A 25024-nucleotide genomic window follows, 5' to 3' on the forward strand; every position below is an offset into this window, starting at 1 on the left:
GTGGGGTTTTTTAGGATTTGAGAGGCTGACTTGAACTATTGCTCTTTGTGCAACATCTTAACAGCACTAGAAGTTTGTTTTTGTAATGCAGTTCCCCGTGTAGTCTGCATCCAATTACAAGTACTTACGTTGTTTTCAGCTAATAATGCTTGGTAAAGCATTATTAGCTTCTTCCTTTCTTAAATGAAGTGTACTATACCGAGTGTACTGCTGATGAGAATTGACTGTTAACAGCAAATACCTGCCTCATGAAGGCCTAAGGAGCTGAAACAGAGTTAAAAATACAAAGAAGAATTAAAAAAAAAAAAAATACAAAGGAGAGAGATAATTCATTTTTTCTTTTCAGATTTTATAGCATGGCAGATAGGGTAGCAATACTGTGGTTTTAACAGCTCAAGATTGAATTGGAGGATTGATAGTAAATTGATTTTTATAAGTATTAATCTGTTTTTCTTTTCTTTCTAGGTGGTAAATCCAAAGAAGAAAGGGAAGAAGAAAAAATACCTCAACTCTGGAACGGTAATGCATAAAACCTGATAGATTGTTTTCCTTAATGTAGTGAGTTTAAAACACATTTCAGTATGACAGCTGATCCAGACATTTTTCTGGAGCTTTATTGTAAGCGGTTACTGTTACTTTCATTCATTTACAGGTAACACTGTTGTCATTCCTGGTGGACATTGAAGTTACCTTTCTGGACTACATCAAAGGAGGGTAAGTCGATGTTCATGCTTACATTGAACCCACTGAGAGACGGATTGTACCGTTAATGAGTCTACATGCTGAGGGTGCTGGTCCCTGTCTTGATAATAACCCTGTCATGACTGCATGTCTGCAAAGTGCCAAAGATAATGATCCCTCAGTTTGAAGGAATCCGATGAAAGTGTATATTTGCATGTGAGAAGACGATGGTGGGATGAAGGGGGAGAGAGTGAGACTGACAGCTGGGCTGACCTTAAGTCAGGCGTCAAACTTTGAAGTGTGTTCGTACGTGCACTCACTCTATTGGCATTGTTTGTGCTTATACACGTCTCGATACATGCGCTTGTGACCGTGCACCCCCAGGCATGGCGTAAATGCTCGCCTACACACTCTGCCTTCATTAGAGTCACAGAGGGGAGGACTGTCAAGAGAAAGAAAAGTGTGTGCGTATAAGCCTGCAACTTCGACAAATATGTCATCCCTGTATTGTGCTGTTCACGCTGCCCTTTTAGCTGTTTTTTATGTGTTACACAAAGTATACTTATTTTTATTATTAGAAGAAAACCCCTTTGTTTTCCTAAGTATTTTTAGAGTCTGAGAAGGAAAATGTTTTGTCTCAAAACCTTGAATTAAATTGGATGTTTGTTTTTTATACTTTGATTTAAGCAAAAAAAAACAAACAGGAAACTTGAGTTTACAAAACTGCATACATATTTTATCTACTATACTATTATGGTTATAGATAACTATTCAGTGTCATTATTAAGCTATGTTAAAAAGCACAAGTAGTGTGTGTAAAAACTGAGTCCATCCTTATTGTTTTCCTAGGATGCTGTTAATCAAAGTCACTTGATTACTGGTCATCAGCACCTTCAGTTTTAGTTTTAGGTGTGTGCTAATAAAAAGCCAAAGCAGAGAGACATCAATAATGGTTTTAAGAGCAGCAGTTATTGCTGCCCATCGATTTATTACGGGTTTGAGGTTAAAAATTATTTTTAACCTGGGCGACATCCAAGACACTTGCTAATTTTCTGAGGAGTGGACATGTCAGCAAGTTTTGCCATAGTCACACAGTGTAGTGCTTAGAAAAGTGATTAAAAAAAGAAAAAAAAAACAAAACTCAGGTCTCAGTTTGTATGTTAAATGTTAAAGTTCATGACTGCAATTAAAAAAAGACTGAACCAGTCTGGCTTGTTTGGAAGGGTTGCCAGAAGAAATCCTCAGCTCTCCAAACTGAGAAGATGCTTTCTCCTTTAGCTGCTTTAAAGACAATCACAAGACTTCTGGATTAATATCCATTAGACAGATGTTTGAACAATATATGGTTCAGTAAAAAGCACACCAGCACCAGTGCTTTATACTAGCACAGTGGCGGAGGTGTGATGATTTGGGCTAGTTTTTGTTTAAAGTTAAATGTGAAGCATAGCAGCAAATAGCTGAATAAAAAGAATAGAGCTGAATCAGGTCCAGACCTCAGCCTGACTAAAGTGCTGTGGTGGAACCTTAAGAAATTTGTGCATAAACTAATCTCTGCAAACCTCAATGATCTGAAGCATCGTTGTAAAGAACAGTTGACCAAAATTCTTTCCAAGCAATCTGAGATGCTGATCCTGTTATACAGAAAACTGTAGCTAAAGAGAGTTAATACAAGCTATTGAATCATGAATTTTGGCTCAGTTTTTGTCATGTAAATAAAGACAATGTGTAATATGTCATATTTACTTGTTTATCTAAGGTTGGATTTACCTGGTGACAGTTTTTATTATACCCTGACATGTTAAATCTTAGAACTAATTATTGACGATTATATGTACCAAACTCACCCACTTTTACTGAATATGCGAGTTGCAACCATGAAGAGCATGCATATGGTCTCGCCACGGTTCCTGGCATATGTTTACTTAATCTGTCACTATCTGCTAATGGAGAAGTCCCATCATCTTCTCCCTACAAACAAGAACACGTTCCCAGCTGCACTGCAAGTCTGAAAGCACTTTAAATCTCTCAGGCAGAGGATTTTTTTGTTTATTTTATTTTTTTATTTATTTTTTCTGCCTTCTCTTATTTTTTTGGAAGTGCTTTGGGAGTGTAAACTGGGTCCTGTTACATGCTTGTGTGGCTAAATTAAGTGCCAAGTGCTGTTTCACTGTTAGAAACCTAAATGGACTGTAATGGCCCAGTCACACATACTCCAATTGCATAATGGGGCACACAGTGCATTTGTGTGCAAGGATACAAATGGATCCAGTCACACATAAAAAAGTAAACACACCCATGTTTGCAAGGACAAGCCACACACACACACACACTACTAAGTACTGCCTTGTGCATTTCCTCTGAAATCCCCTGTGTCTCTATGTAGTTGGACTGTCTGCTCAGGTATCTTTTCAGCCAGTTTGCCAGTCATCTCGTCTCATTGCCTTGCAAGTCTTCTCCTCCTTTCATCTTTTCTCCACCACTCTCTTATCATCTGATTGACAGTCCTTTTTTTGCAGTTTCAACCCAATCAGCTAATTGTTCATTTGGACCTAATTAGAAACACAATCCGCTGGTAGCATTAGCATAAATGACTGATTTGAGAGAACCCCATCATTTTTTTCCTCTTCCTTTGATAAAGCATTAGTACCACCCATTGAATTTTAACAGAGGCCTCTATTTTTGCATGAATGACGATAAAATGATAAATTGTTGGTGATATCTTTCAATTTGAGTAGTTTCTTTGAAGACAGCCCTGTCATTCACAGTGACAGATATTGTTCTCGCTTGTTTTGGTTTGTGAATTGAGCATTGAACCCAGAATAGAGGCATCATTCTGAGAGGTTATCATTACTTAAAAGAGCAGACAGTCAGAATGAAGACACTGTGGTAAGCTCTTTTGAAAAAAATGTTGAATTTTTAGGGATATGCCTCATAACTGAACAAGCACAATATTTCAATATTAGTGTTTTTTTGTCTGATTTTAACTACAGCAAGTTTTAGCTTCTTTCCTTCACTCTCTCCATATGGACGCTGTCCAACTAGCAACATCTGTTTGCATGTCATCAGGAAGGGTCACATCACAACATCTGATGCTGTTTTTAGACCACTCAGTGCTCTCATGCATAGATGGTTCACCCTGGCGCCCTGAGTAACTGGAAAGAAGTTGTTTTTTTTTAGTTTTTATTTATTTCTTTTTCTGTGTTGGAATATTCTCACTTTTTATTGAAACCTCAGACTAATTACATGTACAACTTTACTCAACTTTCTAGGTTCTCTTGACTTTTGGAAATTGTAAAGGGTAGAGGTGACTGCTGGTGTTGACACCAGTGGCTAATTAGTGTGCATTCATGAGCAAGATAAACTAAAAAGTAAAAAAAAAAGATGACTAAACCACACAGGAAAGCATTAAAGTGGGTGAATCTAGTTTTGATTTTTTTTTTTTTTTTCTTACGATCGGGTAAAAAAAGAATAAATGTTTAATGTAAATAGTTGCTGCATCATTGACACGGATGCTCTAAGAATTTTGGAGTGCAGCCTGTTCAGTGTGCTGGAAAGCTCATTTGAATATTAAGTGCAACCCCCCTCATCATTAGCCCCCACTGTGCACCATTTTGTCACATTGACTCCTGGCTGAGTCACTGCAGGCTTTAACAGCAGGGGAAGATCTGTGACTGACACAGAATCAGCTGGATATAAAGGCATTCTCCATTCACCCTAAATCCAATTCATACATTACACACATACCACATGTATTTTAAGAGCAGCAATGCTGAACAGCTTCACAGCTTAGCAGCTTAGCGGCTTCACAGAAAAATTACAAATAGCTGGAGTTTGATTTTATCATTTTCATTGATGTAGAAATGCAGCATGTTCTCCTGAAGCACAAGTAGTGAGCAGCACATGCAGCAGATAACATATTTCCTTTGAACGCTCTGTGGCCACCGAGAGTTTGCGCTTGTACTCATCACATTTTTGGGCACAGTTTTGTTAAAATTGTTCAACTCATCCTAACATTTAAAATAAGCTAATGGTCACTTGGCTGGTTAATTCACCTGTTAAAAGTCCTCCACATATGTAGGGGGATTGCATCAATCTCACTCTGGACATGCCCCCATTATGGTAAAAATGTCAGCATGGCCAATGCCACTAGTAATGGAATTGGGAGAATGACAAGTGAATAGAAATTTCAACTAAAGATTGGTGCTCTCAGCAAAGATCCTTATGGTCGACAGAAGAATGAGACAATCACAGACATTAACATCTGGCTAAAAATTGAGTTTCTTGATATGCATATCCACTATATTTTTACTCCGGAAGTTGAAAGCAAAGCCAGAAGGCACATAAAAAACTTGAAACCTGATCGTATTTCACAGCAGAATTTGACGGTGAATATAATGTTAAAAGGACCCTGATTGACTCTGATTTTGCACAAACATGTTAAAAATGTAGTTAACAGTTTAACAATGTTTTGCCTACTGACTTAATGTGCATGGTCGAAATTATAGTGAAGTATCTACTGCACTGTCCATGTTATACTATGTGCACAAAGTCACGAGATAGTTGGCTGCGTATGGTGCATTCAATGACAAGTGGAAAATCAGAATTCCATGTCAATTAAACATCAGATTTTCGAGTTGGTATATAAAACTTTTTTTTTTTTCTTTTCTTTTTCTTTAATGAACAGCATAACTACTGATTGGAATTTGCTTTTAACAGGAAAGCAAAAAAAAAGGAAGAGAAAAGAGTTTCAAGTTTCTATGAGTGAAGTACAGTGAATGCATCATAATTTAAACTTGAAGTTGGATGAAGATGAAAATGAGGAAACTGGGTTTTTGTAGTTGGGAGTTTGATATAGAAATTTACTGCAAATTTAAATGGCTCATTAGTTGAGATATTTTAAACCTAGACCATGTCAAAGTGGCAGGGTTGTGTTACTGACTTTGTAATGACTTTCAACACCCAAGTATATGCTTTCAAGCACTTAAAAAAGTGTTTTGTTTTGGTTTGGTTTCCCTCCATCATCCAGACTCTGACCAATAAGGGTTGGTTTGTAGTGCAGAATGACTTCACATCTTTCCACCATGAGATAAAATTGAGTGATGTGATATTGTGTTTAAGATCTCTCCCTGTGATAACCCTTAATCACTGTGCTGTCTTAATGTTTCAGCCTGTCTTGCTGGGTTGTTGTGGTGATGTATTTTTTAGTTTGTTCATTGTGCCTAAGATGTTCAGCAAGAGTGATTTTCTGCATGTTGTGTGACGTAATCTCAATCAAAGAATATAAGAGTAACAAATTTCAAATTATGACTGAAAAAGAAACACAATGATATATTTGCCTCCAAAGCCAGAAGAAAGGAGTCATTAACTCCAGTTTCACTCAGATTTTCTTCTTATTTTTTGTAAGATTTTCTTTTCTCTTTAATGCAGAGGATGTAGTTGACCTTTTGGAGAGTATTACATGTCCCTGTCAGGTTAATAATAGTCACTATTATGAGTCAAATGATTGTCTAAAGCATTAAATGCAAATTTCGTTTTGTTATATCAGAAGCTGACATCGACATTGTAGATGTTCTGCTGGAGAAATCAAATGCAATAGTGGAAAAACCATAACCACAACCTGCAGAGGTTTGAAAATGTTAATCCGTATCCGTGACTTAACCATTACGTCTAAGGTGTGGAGGCGTCTAGCTGATTAAATTTATCATTGGAACCTTTTGCGTTTCTTCTTATTTCATAATTTTCTTGACGTCTTTAGAAGGGCACATCATAGTTGTGACTCACTGAAACAAATATTTTCATTGCTCTTATGCTAAAGTTTCTCTATGACGTGTTTCGATATGGACTCTCCCTTCTGTCGTCATTTTTAATTTTTTTGATTCCACACTCACCTTGTATTTCTGGCTGCCCATTTATTCCCATGCAATCAGAGTTGCTCTCTCAAACTCTGTGGATGTGAGACAAGAGATATTGCAGGAGAGAAAGAGGGCATGCATAATTTAGACCTCCTGGCTGAAGCTCATCTATGCCAGCATGAGCAACTGGACCAGAAATCCCTCTCTGTCCTCATGTCCTTGCAGCTGTCTCCTATAAAATCCACTTTAAGTGTTTTTTCTTGGTGTTTTCATAATGTTGGCAAATTAAGCCTACTGACTGATAGTTCTGTCATTTACATTTTGTCACCTTTCACAATATCACTTTTGGGTGGAGCCTTTCCATCAACCTCAGCAGCTCTAAAGCCACAAACTGCTGGGACTTTTGTCCAGAGAGGAAAATATCTACACATGTATAACTGTAGACTGCTGTAAGTTTATTACCAGGAGTTAAATTTGTTTAGTATGAAAGTAGTGGGACACTTTATCTTCAGATAACAATTTTTAAATAATAAAAAAATAAGGGGGTTAACATGTTTATGGTTATTTTATGATGCTTATTATTAACAATTGCTCAGTGGTCCTAATTGTAGCTGAGGCTGTGAGTATTTAGTTTTTCAGTAGTTAAAGAGACATTTCAAAGTCCAAAAATGTTGATGTTAATGGTGACACTGGAAAAAAGGATCAACCAAGTTGAACATGAAGTCTGCACAAAACTTATTTTAGTGTCAAAACCAAGTCATCAAAGCCCCATGCCTTTGTTTTACACAGATGGTAGATGGTAAATGGTCTGTACTTATATAGCTTTACATATTCATCACATTCACCCATTCACACACTGATGGCAGAAGCTGCTATGCAAGGCGCTCAACCACGACGCATCAGGAGCAAACTGGCATCTTGCTCAGGGACACCTCAACACGAGCTCGACAGGCCAACCCTCGAGCTAGGAGATGATCACTCTAGCCACTGAGCCATGCCGCCCCTTTAGTTCTGTACATTTAGTTCTGTACCATATCTACTTTGATGTTGCTTTTTATCACTACTTATAGACGAGGTTCGGTTGTGTGGAAAGATGTAGAGCGCCACGCTGCCAGACAGTTTCTCTGGCAGGTTTTGAAGAGCTTTTTGCACGTTTATACACACCTAATCATCCTATGTAACTAGAATAAGTTTGCTCTGTGACTAGATATAAGCATCCCTTCTAAGGTCTTGTTTATGGTAGAATAAATGCCTCAACCTTATCCCATCTTCAAGATTTTTCTCTTTTTTTGTATATAGCAGCTTTTATTTTTGTGTATTTTCAGTTCTTTTTAAACAATTCTGTTTTCACATTTGAAATCCACCATCTAAACCTATTTTTAAAATCAGGCTTATGTTGTCTCGCTCTCTCATATGGACATGAGTCTGTCAGTTTCTTAAAACTTTAACAGCTGATACAAAAAAATATCTAAGCCCTAAAAAAGCAATGACCTAAATGATCTGCATCACCTCAGAGATTGCCTTGAAAGTTTTCACTTCACAATCTAACCCCATGCACATCCACACATGTATCAAAAGGATACCAACTTGATTATCAGCTGTTTCAAGCTGTGAGAAGCAGTTGTAAACGGGCACTAATTTTGTTAAAATGTTATCCCATGCCTCTACATAAAATCATAAGAAAACTGAGTTTTTAAAAAAATAAACAAACAAAAAGCTTTTTCACCTCCTACTGTAAACCCAGAGAGCTGTGTGTGGGGTGATCATTAAATGTGTCATGAACTTTTTCCCTCCGCTTCTTCTGCCACCTGTGGACTGTACCTGTGCTTCCCATGACTTACCAAGCTGACAGAGATGATGAGCTGCTCTGTTTGACAGCAGAGATGTGTAAGGTAGATGGAGAGGCTTTTGTGTGAGGCAGCGCCGAGGATTTGTGTGAAAAAGCTGTGACAGAGTGTTTAACCACATCCTGCTTCTGCAGGTTTAACAAGTAAAGGAATGTTTTTGATTGAGAGGTGTGTAGCTTTCTCATGATAGGTGTTGAGGATTGTGTTGTTTGTTCCTATCTTTCTCTGATAATCCATCTTTTTTTCTGTCATTTCTTTCTGTTTGCTTATGCTGAAACTCAAAAGCTAAGTGTGCAAAATGCAGAGCATAACACAGAGTGCTTTAAATCTAGTGTTAACATAACTTTTTTCAGGTTTTTGTAGCATTAAAACAGCCTAATTATTCATCTACCATGTGTTGTATAAAATTGTGGTCTAAGTTAAGAAACAGTCTGTCCTGTTATATGATACACACATTGTTCTGGACTTTTTAAATGTTTACCAACTGTGGCCACAACTTGATGCCAGACTAAAAACACAAGGAAATCAGCATGATGAAGTACAAACTTTTCCAGGTAGTCTGTACAAAAACCTTTGTCCTGCTACTCGTGCATGTTTATATACGTGAAGTTAATGTGATTGTTAACCTGCAGTTCACACTTTATCACCATTACAAGATTAATGTTAATGCTTTTGACTCTAAATCCCAACTATTGGATGGATTTCCATGAATTATGTTTCTCTTTTTGTTTTCAAAGGACCCAGATTAACTTCACAGTGGCCATTGACTTCACAGCTTCCAATGGTGAGGCTTCTTGTTAATGCACTTAATATACACACACACTCAACACTTACACAGAGAAGTGTTTTAAGTGTTCAAGGAAAGCTTTTTATATATATGCAGGTGGAGAATCAAGTTTTTCTTAATTGCCCTCTCCATCTCTCTTGGCAGCTAACGGTCGGTACGCTAATGTGCAATGAAAGCTGTGATTAAAGGCCATGTTATCCATCTATCATAGAACTTAAGTCCTGCAGGACAGACAGCAGCAATTAATCCAAATACTGTCAAATAATAGATTTCAATGAGTTTTTAAAAATATTTTTATGTTTTAGGTGTACTTGGAGTTAAGTAAGCTGTTATGACGTCCCATCTTGTTTGAATTCATGCTTGTGTTGTTCTTCCTCTCAAATGTAAGTCGCTTTGGATAAAAGCGTCTGCTAAATGACTGTAGAAAGTAGAAAAGAAAGTAGAAAGTAGAAAGAAGTAAACTTCACTTGGGCTAAAATCAAGTGAAGTAGTTACATGACAAGTCACAAGCAAAAAGATTAAAATAAGACTCAAATTAATACTAAATTAAGATAATTATTCAATTTACATCTATAAAGCAGTGATTGAGCTACTCAGATTTTGACCCACTTAAGCTGTTTAAGAAGTACTTACGGCTGCATTAAACAGTAGTAGATTAAGTACTAGAAAATGAAGCAGCCTTGGGGATAATTTAGTTAAAGTGGCACCCATACAGGCATAAAAAACAGGGATGGATTACTGATTATGTGGTTAGGGCTTTTTTATGCTATATAAAAAAAATGCATATTCAGTCTTTTAATATTTATAGTTTTCCTCTTACTAATACTTTTTGAATGGCTTTTTGATTCATCTTGCGCTCCCTCTGTCACAAACAGGTAACCCAGCCCAGCCCACCTCCCTCCACTACATGAGCCCCTACCAGCTGAATGCCTATGCCATGGCCCTGAAGGCAGTGGGAGAAATCATTCAGGACTATGACAGCGACAAGATGTTCCCTGCGCTGGGCTTTGGAGCCAAACTCCCTCCTGATGGGCGGGTGTCCCACGAGTTTGCCTTGGTGAGATTGCTGTGGGATGGCATGGATTTGTTCCCAGCTTTTTGCTTTTTTTTTACTTTACCGGCCAGTTTATTTGTTTTGTGTGTGCATAGTGTGTTCTAAGTGTGGATATTTCTTTTGCAGCAACAGTGACAGTGAGTTTCCTTGCATACATGTGCAACACCCAGTGGTCTTGGTTAAGCCTCTTGATAAGATGTCCTTTATTTTTTTCTCTCTTTTTTAATTTTTAATTTTATTTTTAAAAATAATCTTTCTTTAAAAAGCTACTTTTGTGCCTGTCATGTCCATTTTACATTAAGAATAATATGTAGAAAATACTCAAAACAGTTGCCAAGCTTCATACGAGTGGATGTCCCAAAAATACATTGTTCCCCTTTATTGGACCGTAAATGCTCAGAGATAACATAGAAAACCCAGCTAAGTATGGCTTGTTTGGCAGTGTTTCCAGGAGAAAGCCTCGACTCTAAAAAATAACAAGGAAGCTCAGCTTAAGTTTTCATCTAAACAAACTACAACTTCTCGAACAATGTCCTTTTGACAGGCGAAAGCAGATGTTTGACTGTAATGTACTGGTGAAAACTAAAGCCAGCATATTAGCACAAACACCTCATACCAGCTGTCAAACACGGTGGTGGAGGGTCTATAATTTGGGCTAGCAGCCACAGGAGCTGGACATTTTGTAGTCATTGAGTCTTCCATGTGTTCCTCTCTACCAAAATTTTCTAGTCAAATGCATACAGGCCATCTTTCTGACAGGTAAAACTTGGCTAAAATTGGCTCATGCAACAGGACAGTTACTCCTAACAGCAGTAAATCTACAACTGGACGGCTAAAAAAGAAAAGAAACAAGGTATAGCAATTGACCAAAGTCCAGATATAAACCTGATTGAAATAAGGAATAAGAAAATAATGGCAAAGGTGGTTCGCATTTGTGTGCAGAATGAGTTGGTTTAATTTGTTCACCTTTCTTACTACTCTTGTTTTATGAGGAAGACTTTTCCTGGGTCCAGTAAATTTATAAGAACAGCCAAAGGTTAAAGCTGCAGCCTTGAAATTGGTGAAATACATAAATCAGTGCTGAACCCATTTCCTCTTCCCATCTCTCTTTTGCCTGCCTCCCCACTGAAGATATTTCACATTAATCTTGAAAGGTAATCCTATCTTCAACTCTCATTTTCTTACCAGAATGGGAACCCTCAGAACCCATACTGTGCAGGTGTTGAAGGTGTAATGGAAGCCTACTACCAGAGTTTGAAGTCAGTTCAGCTTTATGGACCCACTAACTTCTCCCCTGTCATCAACCATGTGGCCAGGTTGGTTTTTAACCTTCATTTTACCAAAACACAGAGTTAAATTCACTCTGCAACTGTCACTAAACACATCCTTCAAGGTTTTCTAAAAGAATATTTTTTAATTGTGTGTTTATTTCTGTTTTTTTCTTTCTTTTTCAAAGAGACAAGGGTTTATGCTGCAGGGAAGCATTTTTGCATTTATTTATTACATTTTTGTGCAAGTATGTCAATAAAGAGATGTGTTCAAGTCACGTCTTATCAGGTAATTCATACATCTGGAAGAGATTGGCGGTTCTAAGTATAAAAGAGGGGCTTTTATATTAATAGAGATACAAGCATTTGAAAAACCAAGGGGGTAAAAAATGACCCCCTTGACGGTTCTAGTGTTAAAAGTATGTGTTGTAGATACACAAAGCGTCTTTCTGCAGCTCAGTTATCTAATTGCAACTCTTAGCCTGCATGCAGTTTGTCATCAAGCACAGGCTGTTGTCATCACATTGTTGTCTCTCATCGATCTGTAATCCTACCTTCTTCACCTTTATTAACTTCACTTCCTTTCTCCTGTTCTCTCTCAGTCTGCCATTTTTTTTCTCTCAGAAAGTCTTTCTGTCTCCTACACTGTGATTACAAACGTCAAAAACATTCAGGTGTCAGTTATAGTTACAGTGAAGTAGACAGACTTACATTTATGTTTAACCTATCAAAGCTGAGAGGTGAAGCTTAACAGAAACTGAAGCAACTGAAATAATCTCAGTGTGTAAATGTCAGTAACATCACGACTCTCATGAACGAAAGGTCATCGAAATTGAGAGCCATATGGAGCTGATGTTTTGTAGAGTGATAAACATATATGTACAGAAATATGTGGCTGACAGATTAAGTCCAGAGTGGGGAGTGGGTTAGAAAGAATATATTTTTTGGTATTTAAGAGCAAGCTGAGGACTGAAGAATTATACTAGATCGAGCCATTAAGGCACAGTGGCAGCAAAAAAGGCCCAGATCATGACACAACTGCCGCCGTGTTTCACAGATAGATTTTATGCCGGTTTGCATAGTTTCTCCTTAAATATTCTTAAAAGATTCAATGAAATTTAAAAAAGTCACTGTAGGAACAGAGTACACATACACACAAAAAAAAATTTATAATCTGCCTCCAGGTTAGTTTTTAAAGTCTAGAGAAATTAAAAACATTACATCTTTTTTAAATGTCAGAAAAAATCATCAGAAGAGACTTAAACTATATCATATTTGTCTACTATCAACAGGTATGCAGCTTCTGTGAAGGATGGCTCCCAGTACTTTGTACTCCTGATCATTACAGATGGTGTCATCTCAGACTTAGCTCAGAGTAAGGAATCTATTGTCAATGTAAGTATTTGTAGAGCGATGTGGTTAACGCTTGATCCTGCCCTTTAGTTCCAGAAAGTTCATGTCTTTTCTAGACATTTTCTAGAGTTTTCCACTGAGAAGCCAAGAAGAAAAGCAATATATGGATTTACCACACAAATTACCACACATTACTCACTCATGTGAATTGTTTGGAGCATAGTTCTAGTTTTCTTTGGATGCCTGCATAGTCAAAAAAATTTCATTACTTACTACAAACCCTGTTTTCTGCTATGCACATGACAATAAACTTCTTGAACTTGAAATTCAGCCTTCACCAACTTGGATTTGTATTAAAGCTATTAAAACTTTTGAGACACAGAATGTGTAAAAGTTACACTGGAGTCATTTGCCGTTTCAACCAAGTATTTGTTTAATTTTCAAAGCAACTATGTCATATCTTAAAGGGAAAGACTCGCCCAGTAATGGTACGTTTGAATAGAGCATTTTTGCATTTAAAATCTTCTATTGAGGTCAAATATAAACAAATTAAAGCTAGAATTAATTAGTGATAAAATACCATGTAATTATTGTTAACTATGCAGTTAGATCATTAGATTTAAAATGCTTTAATATCGCCATACAGTTGTTCTAAAAAATTAAAAAGACCAAAAGGAGACGTTTGCAGTGACCAAAGAGATCAGATAACCTCAGTGAAGTAATATATACAGTATTTTCCTTTGGCTTATACAAAATATATTACATCTTAATTTTGTACTTTATTGCAATGTTTAAGGAAAAGTAAATAGTTGAATTCGTCACTAAAATAAATTGTTTGTTTCTAACCAAATCCACAAGGCTCTGAGTAGATAAACTAGTCCTGCAATGACAACTCAAAAAGTGGTGTTATTTTTTGCTAATTTGGTTGTTCTGCTTTAAATGAATTGATGAATGAATGACTTCTGTAGAAAATGAACACATTAGCTGTGTTTACATGAAGCAGTACCTCTTCAGTTTGATTAAAATAATTCTGGTTAGAGATTCAAATATAAATCTTTACTTAGACCCTAAATGAATACATCCAATATGTCATCTGTTTACATGTTGCAGTGTGTTGAATCAGAATGAAACTTGTCGGATTTGTGAAAAAGAGATGTTCAAAAGGTCTTCAACAAAAACATTAAAAGCCCCTGTAGTCTCACTCAAGCTATGTTTCTCTCTTAAACTCATTGCATCTCCCAATCTGATCCCAATCCAAATATGCAGAAAGATCATACTGATTCAGTGTGTGATGTAATCAGATTCGGTGTATACATGGTCGCATTTTCTTGTTTATCAGATTATAAAAAGTTTAAAATGACGTCTGATTAAAATTTTTTTCTAATTGAGTCAGAGTAGGTTAGTCTGATTGAGGTGTTTACATAAGGCATTTTAATTCTGTTTGGACAATTAATCTGATTAAAACTGGTCTATGTAAAGACAGCTATTGTACAATTTACCAATAATATTCATGTAAAAGAACCACAAATCTCTGAAAAGACATAAAAACAAGAGTATATCATGTGAAATAGAAATTTAAATGTATGTTTTAACTTTGTCTTTTTGCTCCTTTATGCCTCTCCTTCCCAAATAGAAACATTATTTAACTAGAAAATGTATATTATGTCATTGTTTGACAGCACGTCATTCACCCTGCTCGGTCCTCTCCATCTCTGTCAAGTTGCAGCACGGTCAAAAGGAAAGCCTGAGTGTTACGTAGAACGCAAGCAAAATGAACAGTGAACCGTAGCCTTTTCTGTGAAGTCAGTGACCCAGGCCTGTGAACACAGCCAGGAAAAGAAAATTGGGCAGTAAAACATAAATGGAGATAAAAAGGAGGGAAAATGTGATACACATGAGGAGGAAAATGAGTAGAGGAGAGATCTAAAAAGGAAAATAACATACAGGGTTTCATACAATCATCTATCTCTGCAAGCTCAGGTCAAAGCATTTCTCAGATACACTGAACACGCACACACACACCTGCTGGCATATTTCTAATACACTCTGAGGCACACTTGCACATACCTACACACACACACAAACAACACAAGCACATGTCGTTTGTAAGCTGTCATCAAATTCAGGCGGGGTTGTTGATTTTCTCATCTCCAGTATTATTGACTGTGATGTCTCAGCCCACGCTGCGCTCCAGGAGGTGTCGCAGAAAACACACACATCAAAGATTAACACATTCTTACACGTCATGTGTGTGTAACATAGCAGAAGCAATACCACATCACAATATATATTTGCCACCAATGACAAAAATAATAGAAAGACCCAACCTGGGGATTGACCTTGTTACCGTGGCTCATTTTTACCTAGCAAGTGAGTTACATGAGTGTTTGTAGATATCTGATTTTAAAATGTTTCTCTTTTTGTTCACAGGCCGCCTCTCTGCCAATGTCGATCATCATAGTCGGGGTTGGACCTGCAGAATTTGACAGTAAGCCACCAAAGTCTAGAAAATATGTGGAAAGAATGATGTAAAAAAAAAAGGGTCTGATTTTCTTCTAAAAGTGCAGGAGTTGTATGTCTATCCAGCTTACTCTCATCAACTTCTTTTTCCTCCTTTTTATTCTCCTCAGCCATGATTGAGTTGGACGGTGATGAAGTCAGAATTTCATCCAGAGGAAGATATGCTGAGAGAGATATTGTTCAGGTACTCATAGCACTCTTATGTTTTGTTGCTTTGCCTTGTCAGCAGTCTTGTTATGTTTTTTAATTCATTATTGATCCTTAATATTAATGAAGTGATCAGTAATCTTGGGAATCCACAGTGCATTGTGCGTCAGCAGCAGCCATTCTGACCAAAACAAACAAAAACAGCTCTCTCTAACAGAGTTGGAGTGTTTGCTGCTTCAGTAATGTTTAAAATATCGTATATTACCCCTTTAAATATAGATAGGCTTGAAAATCGTCACTAATTTGAGAATCACAAGCAGCAGAAATCAAGGCCAACTGCATGACTACAGGGCAGTTATTAGTCAGTTAACCTCTTGTAATCCCTCTCTCTCTCTAATTACATAATATATGAGCCAGTTTTTCCTTAACAGCCATTTATGCAGATTTAAAAATTCTTCCCAAATAATTTAGAGATAACAGAGATTCACACAGACTAATCAGAATGTTGTATATTGAATCGTTTTGCATATGGGGATACAGATGTAACTTGATCTACAAGGTTCTGGTCGGTTACTCATTTTATCTGGACTTTTATAAGATCCAATGAATGATATGTCTAGTGTAAATACACAGTAAATCCACCAGTGATGTGTCAGCATCGTCTAGATAATCTTCAACCAGAAAATAAAAGAAAAAAGCAAATCATTTGAGGTGAGATGCGCAGGTTGATTCGGCATGGGTCTCTTGTTCTCTGTGCTGGAGGTCAGCCTGGCCTCAAAAGCTCAAGATTAAGTGATAAAGTAAGGCTCATCTCAAAAGCCTTTCTATGTGACTTGATGATTTACGGGTGCATCAAACAGTTATATTTTGGGGAAAAACTGTGAGCATGCTGGGATAGACTGCTGATGCACACAAATCTGTACCCACAAAGGTAGAAATGTGCATAAACATTGTTTTCACACAGTTATAAAATCGTGTAAGTGGTTTATTTTTATAAATCTCAATCAAGAAATGTAGACATCCTGCACTTAAAATGAAAAACATTTAAAAACTGATTAGATGTGACAGTGAAAGCAACAGTAGAGAAACAGTGTGGGTTTTCTGAATTTGTGAAGCAGAGATGAAGGTATCAGTTTCATATGTTGGTTTCGGTTCAGGAATCAGATAAAGGAAAAAAATGAGTTGAAATAAATAACAGAAAGATTCCATGTTTAGAGCTCAGTACCTTGCAGTGGTTTAAAAAAGAGGATTACAACGTAGAGACAAAAAGTGCATCATCATTAAGAAAATTGATAAAATTGCGCATCTTATCATGATTTCTAACTGGCAGTGGAAACGGGTTCTTAAGTTGACGCTAATCTGTGTACAGCTATCCGTGGCTAAATATGTGTGCACACGGACATTTATTAGGGTCCGAGCCATACGAAGTATGGAAGGACCCTATTGTTGTTCAAATGTTTATTATTATTTTTCTAAGCATTTTGAGGTCAAATATGACCCCCTAAACACCCATGAAAAGTTGTAAAATTTGGCACACACGTCAAGCCCGGCGAAAATTGCGATATCCTAAGATCCGCATAGACTTCAATGCAAAATTGGCTCAACAGCGCCACCTAGACACAAAAAAATCTCCAAATGAATGGCGTCCCGAACGTCTACTTCGACGTAGGAAGACAACACACACCACACACACGTAACACCCCATGTCCAGCAAAAAAGTCAATTGAACACCTGTTGCCATGGCAACGGGGCCATTCATCTTAGAGTTTACAGCCATTTTTTTGCCATTTTTTTCACTTTATACGCATCGTATTTGAACAAACTAGTCTGAGGGGATTTGTGCGATTGACTCCAAACTTGGTGGGAAGCTCCCTGACAAGTTGGGCACCAAACACTGTTCAAATCTTTCTAATAGGAGAAAGCGTGTTACCGTCGCAACCGATGGAAAAAACCCTTCTCGCCATGAAACACGGTTTGCTCTAATCTGCATAGGAATACATGGAATCTGCACCAAAGTTGACAGTATTCATAATTGTTGGGTCCTTAACACATTACAACACTTGTTGCCATGGCAAAATAGCATGTTAGCATGCTAGCAAAAAAGTGCTAACTAGGTATATCAACATTTCAGATTCTCAGCTACACATTTTACCATGTTACATACCATGTTAGCAGGTTACCTAACATGCTAGGAAAAGGTGTATGAGACGGGTGCCGGGGTCAGGAGGCTCGGACCCGATGGATGTCGCTTGCGACTTTAATTTTCTTTGTGAATCTACATGTTTTCCTGCATCTGATCCCTGGTCGCCTTGAACTCATGATGCACCAGACCCCAGATGGCAGGACTGTCACAGACACACACATATATGTACAAAAAGATAATGGCAATCTTCCCAGTGTCCATGGGGAGCCAGTTTTCCTGCCCCTCCATCTTCTACTTAGTCTTTCCTCATTAAAGGGAATGAACGAGCATAAATGGGACCCTCAGCACATACCCCTGGCCTAATGTAAAAACCAATATTGTAGAGTCAGTCCTGCAGAAGGAAACTGTGAACTAAGGACAAGTCAAGATGAGATGTTTTCACCATGGTTAGGCTGTGTTCTTGCTTTAGTTTTTTGTCTAGTTTTTTTCTGTGCTTGCAGAGTTTGTGATATGAAGTAAAACCACACAGAAATACTTTGAATATAAACTCCAATTCTTCATATATCTACATTTAGTACTTTGCAGATTTACATTATAATCTTGCATCAAAGCAAAGAGAAATGCAAACATTTAAAGTAAGCTCTTTGATTATCACAGTGAAGTCATTCCATGACCTTTATGCTGCCGCTGTCATTCTTTGCTGTCTGGTATCATCCCATGGAGCTGTGTGGATGCTCATTAGCTAGCTTTTTAACAAGCTGATGTACACATATACACAGCTGCTTCATGCAGAAAAGACCCGGGGTTGGTGTGAAACTAAGTTTCAGTACTGGAGCGTTACACCAGCTCAGCCTGCAGACCCCTCATTATCAGCCAGCTAATAACCCCAAGTGACATGTTGAGGCTTGCCTTTCACGGCAAAGGCTTCCAGCATAAATTGGCTTCTCATATGAGCTTGGGATTGCAGGTGAAAATATCTAATGAAGTAAACAAAACAGCTTCAAATCTGTTTTAGTTTTAGTTCAGCTGTGTTATCCATGCAAGAGAATAAAAACAGTCATGGTTTGTGTCATGTGACGATCATATTATTGAATTGCAGCAGGTGGATTGAAGTTATAAAGGATGAAGCATGTCTATGATGTGAACTGTAAGTTGAAGGACAGTCACGATGTCCAGGGATTCTTCAACAAGACAAAAAAAACTTTGTAAGCTGGTCTGGATAATTGAGTCACTGAAGTGAAGTAGCACTTGTTCTGTGATGACCTGCAGTGATTATAAATGTTCCTCCATCTTCTTCAACAACTTTGGTCAAGATATTCTGATTTAAAACATCCACTAACATTTGGACATGACAGTTTCTGCATTACTTTAACTTCTGTATAAAGTAACTAATTAAAAATGTTGCATTCATTATCTGTTTTTAGCACCAGGATAAAATAAACAGCATATTTTCAGTCTAATAACTGATCCCAGTAATGACAGACATTTGCTTACGCTAACTAGGTCTCAGTATTTACGTGTCCAAATGGCATCTGCGTACTTAAACTGCCAAAAATCCTCAGTAAAAACATTAAATTGCTAATTTCCACATGTCTAGCATCTGCTTCTGTTGCTCATCTCAGTGACCCTGGAGAGCAGATTTTTCTCTAAGTGCAGTTTAGCAAAATATGTCTCTTTCACCAACTGCTGCTCACCATGAAACGCCACCAGATTGTTTTTATTTCAGCAAATTGGATGGATTTGCAGCATCTTAACTAGCATAGATATAGCTGTTATTTTCATAAAAACGAGCTTGCTGTTCAGAAATACCTCTTCCTCTGACTTCAAATAAAGAAATGTAGAACGTTTTATATTGTTTTCCATCATTCTTCATTCTTTCCTGCTCCTTTACATTTAATTCTCGCTCTTTATTCTGAGCTATATTTCTCTCATTTCCTCTCCCATTTGTTCTGCAGTCTTCTCTTTTCTTTTTTTTCCTCCCTGAAAAAACCCAAGGATCCCTACATTTATCACTTTGTAGTATACCACAGTCTAACCTCTTCAAGCAAGTTCTAGACATTAGATTTAGACTCAGGCTTGCATCTTTGCTTTAGCTGGCCTCAGTAGATTTGCTGAAATAAAAACTGCTGTTGGTAAGACAAAGCTACACATCTTACTGGAGGGGTTCAGCATCTTTATGCTAATTACTGAGCTCTGAAAGGTAAAGAAGAGAAGGGTTTTGATGTTTTGTTTTAATTTTGTAATGCTCCTTTGAGCCAGAGGAGAGATAAACTCATCATTTTTTTTTCCTAATTTTGAAACATTAAACCTAGCAAAAAAGGCCAATTTTAGGCTACATCAACACAGAGGTGGAACCAATTCCTTTACTTTTTTTTTGTTTTGTTTTGTTTGTTTGTTTCAACAAACCTGTGTCGACACAAAACCACTCAAAATGCTTTACATATGCCCGGTCTGTAAGTGGTGCTGCAACGCTGCCAGAGAAATGCACCAAAAACTGAAAATATACATGGAGCATGTGAATAAAATCCTGTGATGTAAAAAGAATTAAATGGTGGAGAATTCAGCTTTAAAGGATTAGGTATTTGCTACAACATGTTAACACTCAGTGGTAGACGCTTTTAATCTTAGCAACAGTTTATGACAGTGAATCAGGTGATTTTAATTGGCTGCTGCCTATTAGAAGTTGATAGGCTAGCTTCTTACACAAGCTAGTTAAGCAAAGTGTAGCAGCAGATGGAGTCATTTTAACCCACTAAACATGAATCATGAGCAAAACTGTTTTGGCCTGAGTTGTGTACACGAGTTCTGTCTTGGGAAATTTAAGATTCACATTTAATCTCTCTCTTCTTCTCAGTTTGTTCCCTTTAGGGACTACATCGATCGAACCGGTAACCACATCCTCAGCATGGCCCGGCTCGCCAAAGATGTCTTGGCCGAGATCCCTGACCAGTTCCTCTCCTACATGCGGACCCGTGGGATTAAGCCTTCGCCAGCGCCCCCTCCATACACACCACCAGGGCAGCCCCTCCAAACCCAGATATAAGGAGCAGGGTTGAGAACTGTTTTTAGTCGCAGAGGTTTACTCGTGACATACTTCCATTTCCTTAAAGCCGCTCTCCATGCCTTGTGGTCATAGAACGCGGTGGCCTTTCCCGTGTTCACAAGCTGCACATCGGGCCAGAGTAGAGACGCTTTTGAGGGAAAAGCCAACAAGAGTCTGTTTACTTCCACTGTCGAGCATTCCTGTAAGTGTCTGGATTTTTATTGATTTGTTTTGATTGTTTTTTCTTCCTGGGGAACCTGGTAAGGCCTCAGAAAGAGCGGGTAACTGTAAGGAGAACATGAAGGAAGAAAGGACAGGAAAAAAATAATTAAGGACCAAATCTTTGGAAACATTGTAAAGAGAATGTCTCCAGAGAAACAAAAGGAATCACTTGATCTTAAATGAGCACTAACTTCTGTAAATAACTGGACATATGTAACTTCTCTGTCTCTTTCTCTCGCCAGCTCACTCACTGTTTACAGTAAATGCTGTCCAGGATTTTTACTGTTGATACTTTTATATACATATAGTTTCAATATGAGCTTGTAATATTCTCTCTCACTTTCTCTTCCCTGGCATTTCTGTCAGGTAGCAGCAGTGCAGGTCCCAGTAGCCCTTCTGTACTGTACCGTACTGTGCTGTACCGTACTGTACCGTATTCTTGTGTTTGTATTAACCTTTTGCATGAGTGTAGCCTCAGTCAAGTGCATGCATTTAGTGGCCCTGCACTACCTCTTCTATCCATCTGTCTGTGGGAGGCGAGTGTCTGCTCATTCGTCTCTTCACCATGTCTGTCTTCCTCGCTCTGTCATCTGTGCCTCTCTTTAATTAAGTAGCTGTGTTTCCATTCAACATGGGTTTGCAGACGACGGTGGGATTCATAACCTTTCATATGCTCTATATAATGTTAAAATCTTCATGGTATCAGATTCTGATACGGAAAGAATCAATATATATCAGATATTGGCAAAATAATGTAATATTGTGGATTTATATGCTGATGTCAAAGAAATCTTTTCCCCTGTTAGAGAAGGTTCATCAAAAGTACAGTGTAGACATTTATGATCCCCAGGATTACTGGCTATATAAAGAATGACAATATTTCTTTTCCAGTTTACCACTTATGCCTTCAAAATGAACTCGTGAGTTTGTGATTGAGAAGTTGTTATGAACTTCTAACCAAAGACAGCAAATGAAAATATTTGTAAAAACTTCAAGTTAGGGCATTAATACTGAATTTTTAATGATCCCAATAAGTATTTCATACAAATAATATGAATTGGATTAATTCAGATTAAATTACATATGTATAATAATAATTATGCTAATAATAAAGATGATATAGAATAGTAGTTGGGTTACAGTGAATTGGACTAGACTGTTTCTTTAAAAAGTACCTTGAGATGACTGTGTTGTGAGTTGGTGCTATGCTGATAAATTTTAATTTAATTTAAATAAAATGATGGCAAAAAAAAGGGGGTAGAAAATGTTTCATATGCCCTCTAATTTGATCTGTGCTCAAATACGTGACTAACTAACGCTACCCCCATTAATCACACATAGCTCTGCCAGCTATTAACAGAGCTGTTAACTCTAATAGTGGCTGGATGACTGTTTATCTGCAGACCATCAGCGTGCTAATCATGTTATTGTAAGTAATAAACTAATATTAGCATTAGTATTAGCTTGCCCCCTTGAGGTCAAATAATGTGTGTTATTAATTTGTTGTGTGATGTACTGCCTTTATACCAGATTTCAAATGGTAATTTAAAGTTTGTCATTTGTGAGAATCAATAAAAGCAACTTATCCTGCTCTTTGAGGCTCATACTAACTAAATCCATTAAAATCCATACTGTTTTTAATTTCCGCTGAGTAGGAGGCTCTGCTGCAACAGAAAAGCATTAAAGGCAGCACTATGTCACTCTACAGTTGTTTCTTTGCATCAAGTAATTAAAAAAACAGCTGAAACAAAGCAGCTATCGTTGTTCAAGACTCAACATACCCAACTCTTTTTTTTTCTCTTCTTTAAAAGACCAGGGGTCTCATTTATAAAACTGTGCGTAGGATTCTTACTAAAAGTGTACTTACGCCCAAAACCGGAAGTTGGCGTACGCCATAAAATATTCTGATTTATAAAACCGTGCGTACGCACAGGTGCAAGCAATTTCCCCTTTATAAATCACACTCGTCCTTGAAGTTTGCGCAGGTGAATTTGGCTCATGTTCCGCCCACTACACACCCACTTTCCACCATAAATGGTCAATGCAAAGTACCTCAGCGTGTATTAAAATGAGCCAGCTGATCCATGTTGTGATCCATGAACAACGGCAACCGCAGGGAAGCGAACCAAAAAACGCAACTTCACAGAGGCAGAAATCGATGCATTAGTGAGTGAGGTGGAGAGTCGAAAAATTATTTTGTTTGGTAGCCACAGTAGTGGCGTGACAAATAAGAGTAAGTGTCGTGAGTGGCAACACATAGTTACCTCAGTTAACTCTGTGAGCGGGACAGAGCGGACCATGGCGAGATCAAAAAGAAACCATCAATGAACTGAAGGAAATCAGAACAACACTGCATAATTTGTGTGACATTATGTTCGACATTTCAAACACATTAAAAGAGCTTGTGAAAAAGTGAACCTTATTGTCTGCTTAATCGCTGCATGACCTCCTCACGGAGCCGTGCCCCGTGTTGGAACTCCCTGTGTCTGGGAGGGGGCTGTGGGTGAGGGTCGGCATTCCGAGGAGGGGGGAGGCCAGGAGGTAGTTGGATGCCGTGCCTCAGTGCCAGGTTGTGCAGCACGCCACACGCCCTCACGATCCTGCGCACCTTTTGGGGATGGTACAATAATCTACCCCCTGACGCATCCAGACACCGCCACCGGCATTTTAAAAGGCCGATGGCGCGCTCTACAGTTGAGCGCGCACGGGAGTGAGCGGTATTGAACAGGGTCTCCTCTGCGCTCTGGGGGTTTGGGAAGGGGGTCAGGAGCCAGCGCCGGAGGGGGTAGCCACTGTCCCCTGCATTTCAATGAAACAGTGCATCAGTGGTTGTCAATATAAAGTTATTGTCTTACCAAGAAGCCAGCCATCACGTACAGCGCCTGCCTGCAGTCTCTTCTCTACACTGCTTTGCGCTAGGATGTAAGAGTCATGTGTAGAGCCAGGCCATCGTGCAACTACATTTGTCAACATCATGTTGGATTGACATATGACTTGAACATTGATAGTATGCACATGCTTCCTATTGACATACATGAATTCATCGACATATGGGGCCCTTATAGCAATATGAGTGCAGTCAATTGCGCCGATTACATTAGGAAAACCGGACATTGCTGCAAATTGCCTTTTAATGTCGGCCTGTTCTCCTGCAATATAGAGAAATTGGATGTGGAAGAGTGTAGCAGGACGCATAGACAGCGGAGACGGGTTATGAACTCTTGCCGGGTTGAAGTCATGCACGCTGACCAGTGAGCCGAAATCACATCTGCGGTCATACAGCCAGAGCGCAAAATTAATTGGAGACATGGTGACAGGACCCCACGCTGCCACAAGAGGACTCTGGATGCAGTGTGTTGTTAATTCCCCACCTCTCCATCTGTGTCGCCAATTCCCCCAGCCTCCAAAACCAGCGTACGCATGGGTCAGAGCTGCCGTGAAAGACCGCACATTTTCACGTCAAGTTTGTTTTTTATAAATCACAACCTTTGCGTGAAAAGAGGCGTACGCCAGTTTCAGGCCCCATTTTGTGCGTACGCAACGGTTATAAATGAGACCCCTGGTGATTTGAGAAATTCAGAATTTCATGTAGCATCATTTGCAGTTGAATGGAAATGTAGCTACTGTTTCTCTGTGTGTGTGTCTGTCGCTGTCCTCCAAACTGCCTTGGCCGTAGGATGCCCCCACATGCCCAGGGGTTTCCATCTCATCGTGTTGTTGCGCCGCATTCTTGCCCTGTTTTTAAATCGACAGCAGCTGCTCTCAAACAATATGCTGTTTGAGCAAAAAGAGCCCAGTGGTCAAAAATGCATTAAAAAACACACTTTTTGTTTGTATGCTTTTTGGTTCTTTGGTGCGCATTTTTTTACTTGCACATTTAGCTTTGATACAGCTTTGTACGTCTGTTTTTATGACGTGTATTTATATGTTCTAATCGTGTGAAAATGGGTGATTTGTGCGAGTTGTGTTAGCCAACGACGACATCTGACAAGTTTTTAATTAATAGTCTTAACAGGTTTTCTATTTTTAACATTAATGTGGGGTGATTGATCAGTGTTGTTGTGCACGGGTGTCAGTGATGAGTGAAAGGATTGGCTGCAAATGAAA

General features: G+C 38.3%; 1 protein-coding gene across 1 annotated transcript in view; it reads left to right on the plus strand.

Moving 5' to 3' along the window:
- LOC121634615 (copine-8) overlaps positions 1-22729 on the plus strand; it is a 93446-nt gene extending 70717 nt beyond the window's left edge. The window contains exons 12-20 of the mRNA XM_041977417.1: positions 466-519; positions 653-714; positions 9118-9164; positions 10043-10224; positions 11410-11537; positions 12782-12884; positions 15273-15330; positions 15473-15546; positions 20507-22729. Of these exons, the coding sequence (XP_041833351.1) occupies positions 466-519; positions 653-714; positions 9118-9164; positions 10043-10224; positions 11410-11537; positions 12782-12884; positions 15273-15330; positions 15473-15546; positions 20507-20695 (897 nt within the window). The 3' untranslated portion in view covers positions 20696-22729. The remainder of the gene's footprint in view (positions 1-465; positions 520-652; positions 715-9117; positions 9165-10042; positions 10225-11409; positions 11538-12781; positions 12885-15272; positions 15331-15472; positions 15547-20506) is intronic.
- The last annotated feature ends 2295 nt before the right edge of the window (positions 22730-25024 follow it).

This window comes from Melanotaenia boesemani, chromosome 23 (assembly GCF_017639745.1).
Source record: "Melanotaenia boesemani isolate fMelBoe1 chromosome 23, fMelBoe1.pri, whole genome shotgun sequence".
Classification (NCBI taxonomy): Eukaryota; Metazoa; Chordata; class Actinopteri; order Atheriniformes; family Melanotaeniidae; genus Melanotaenia; species Melanotaenia boesemani.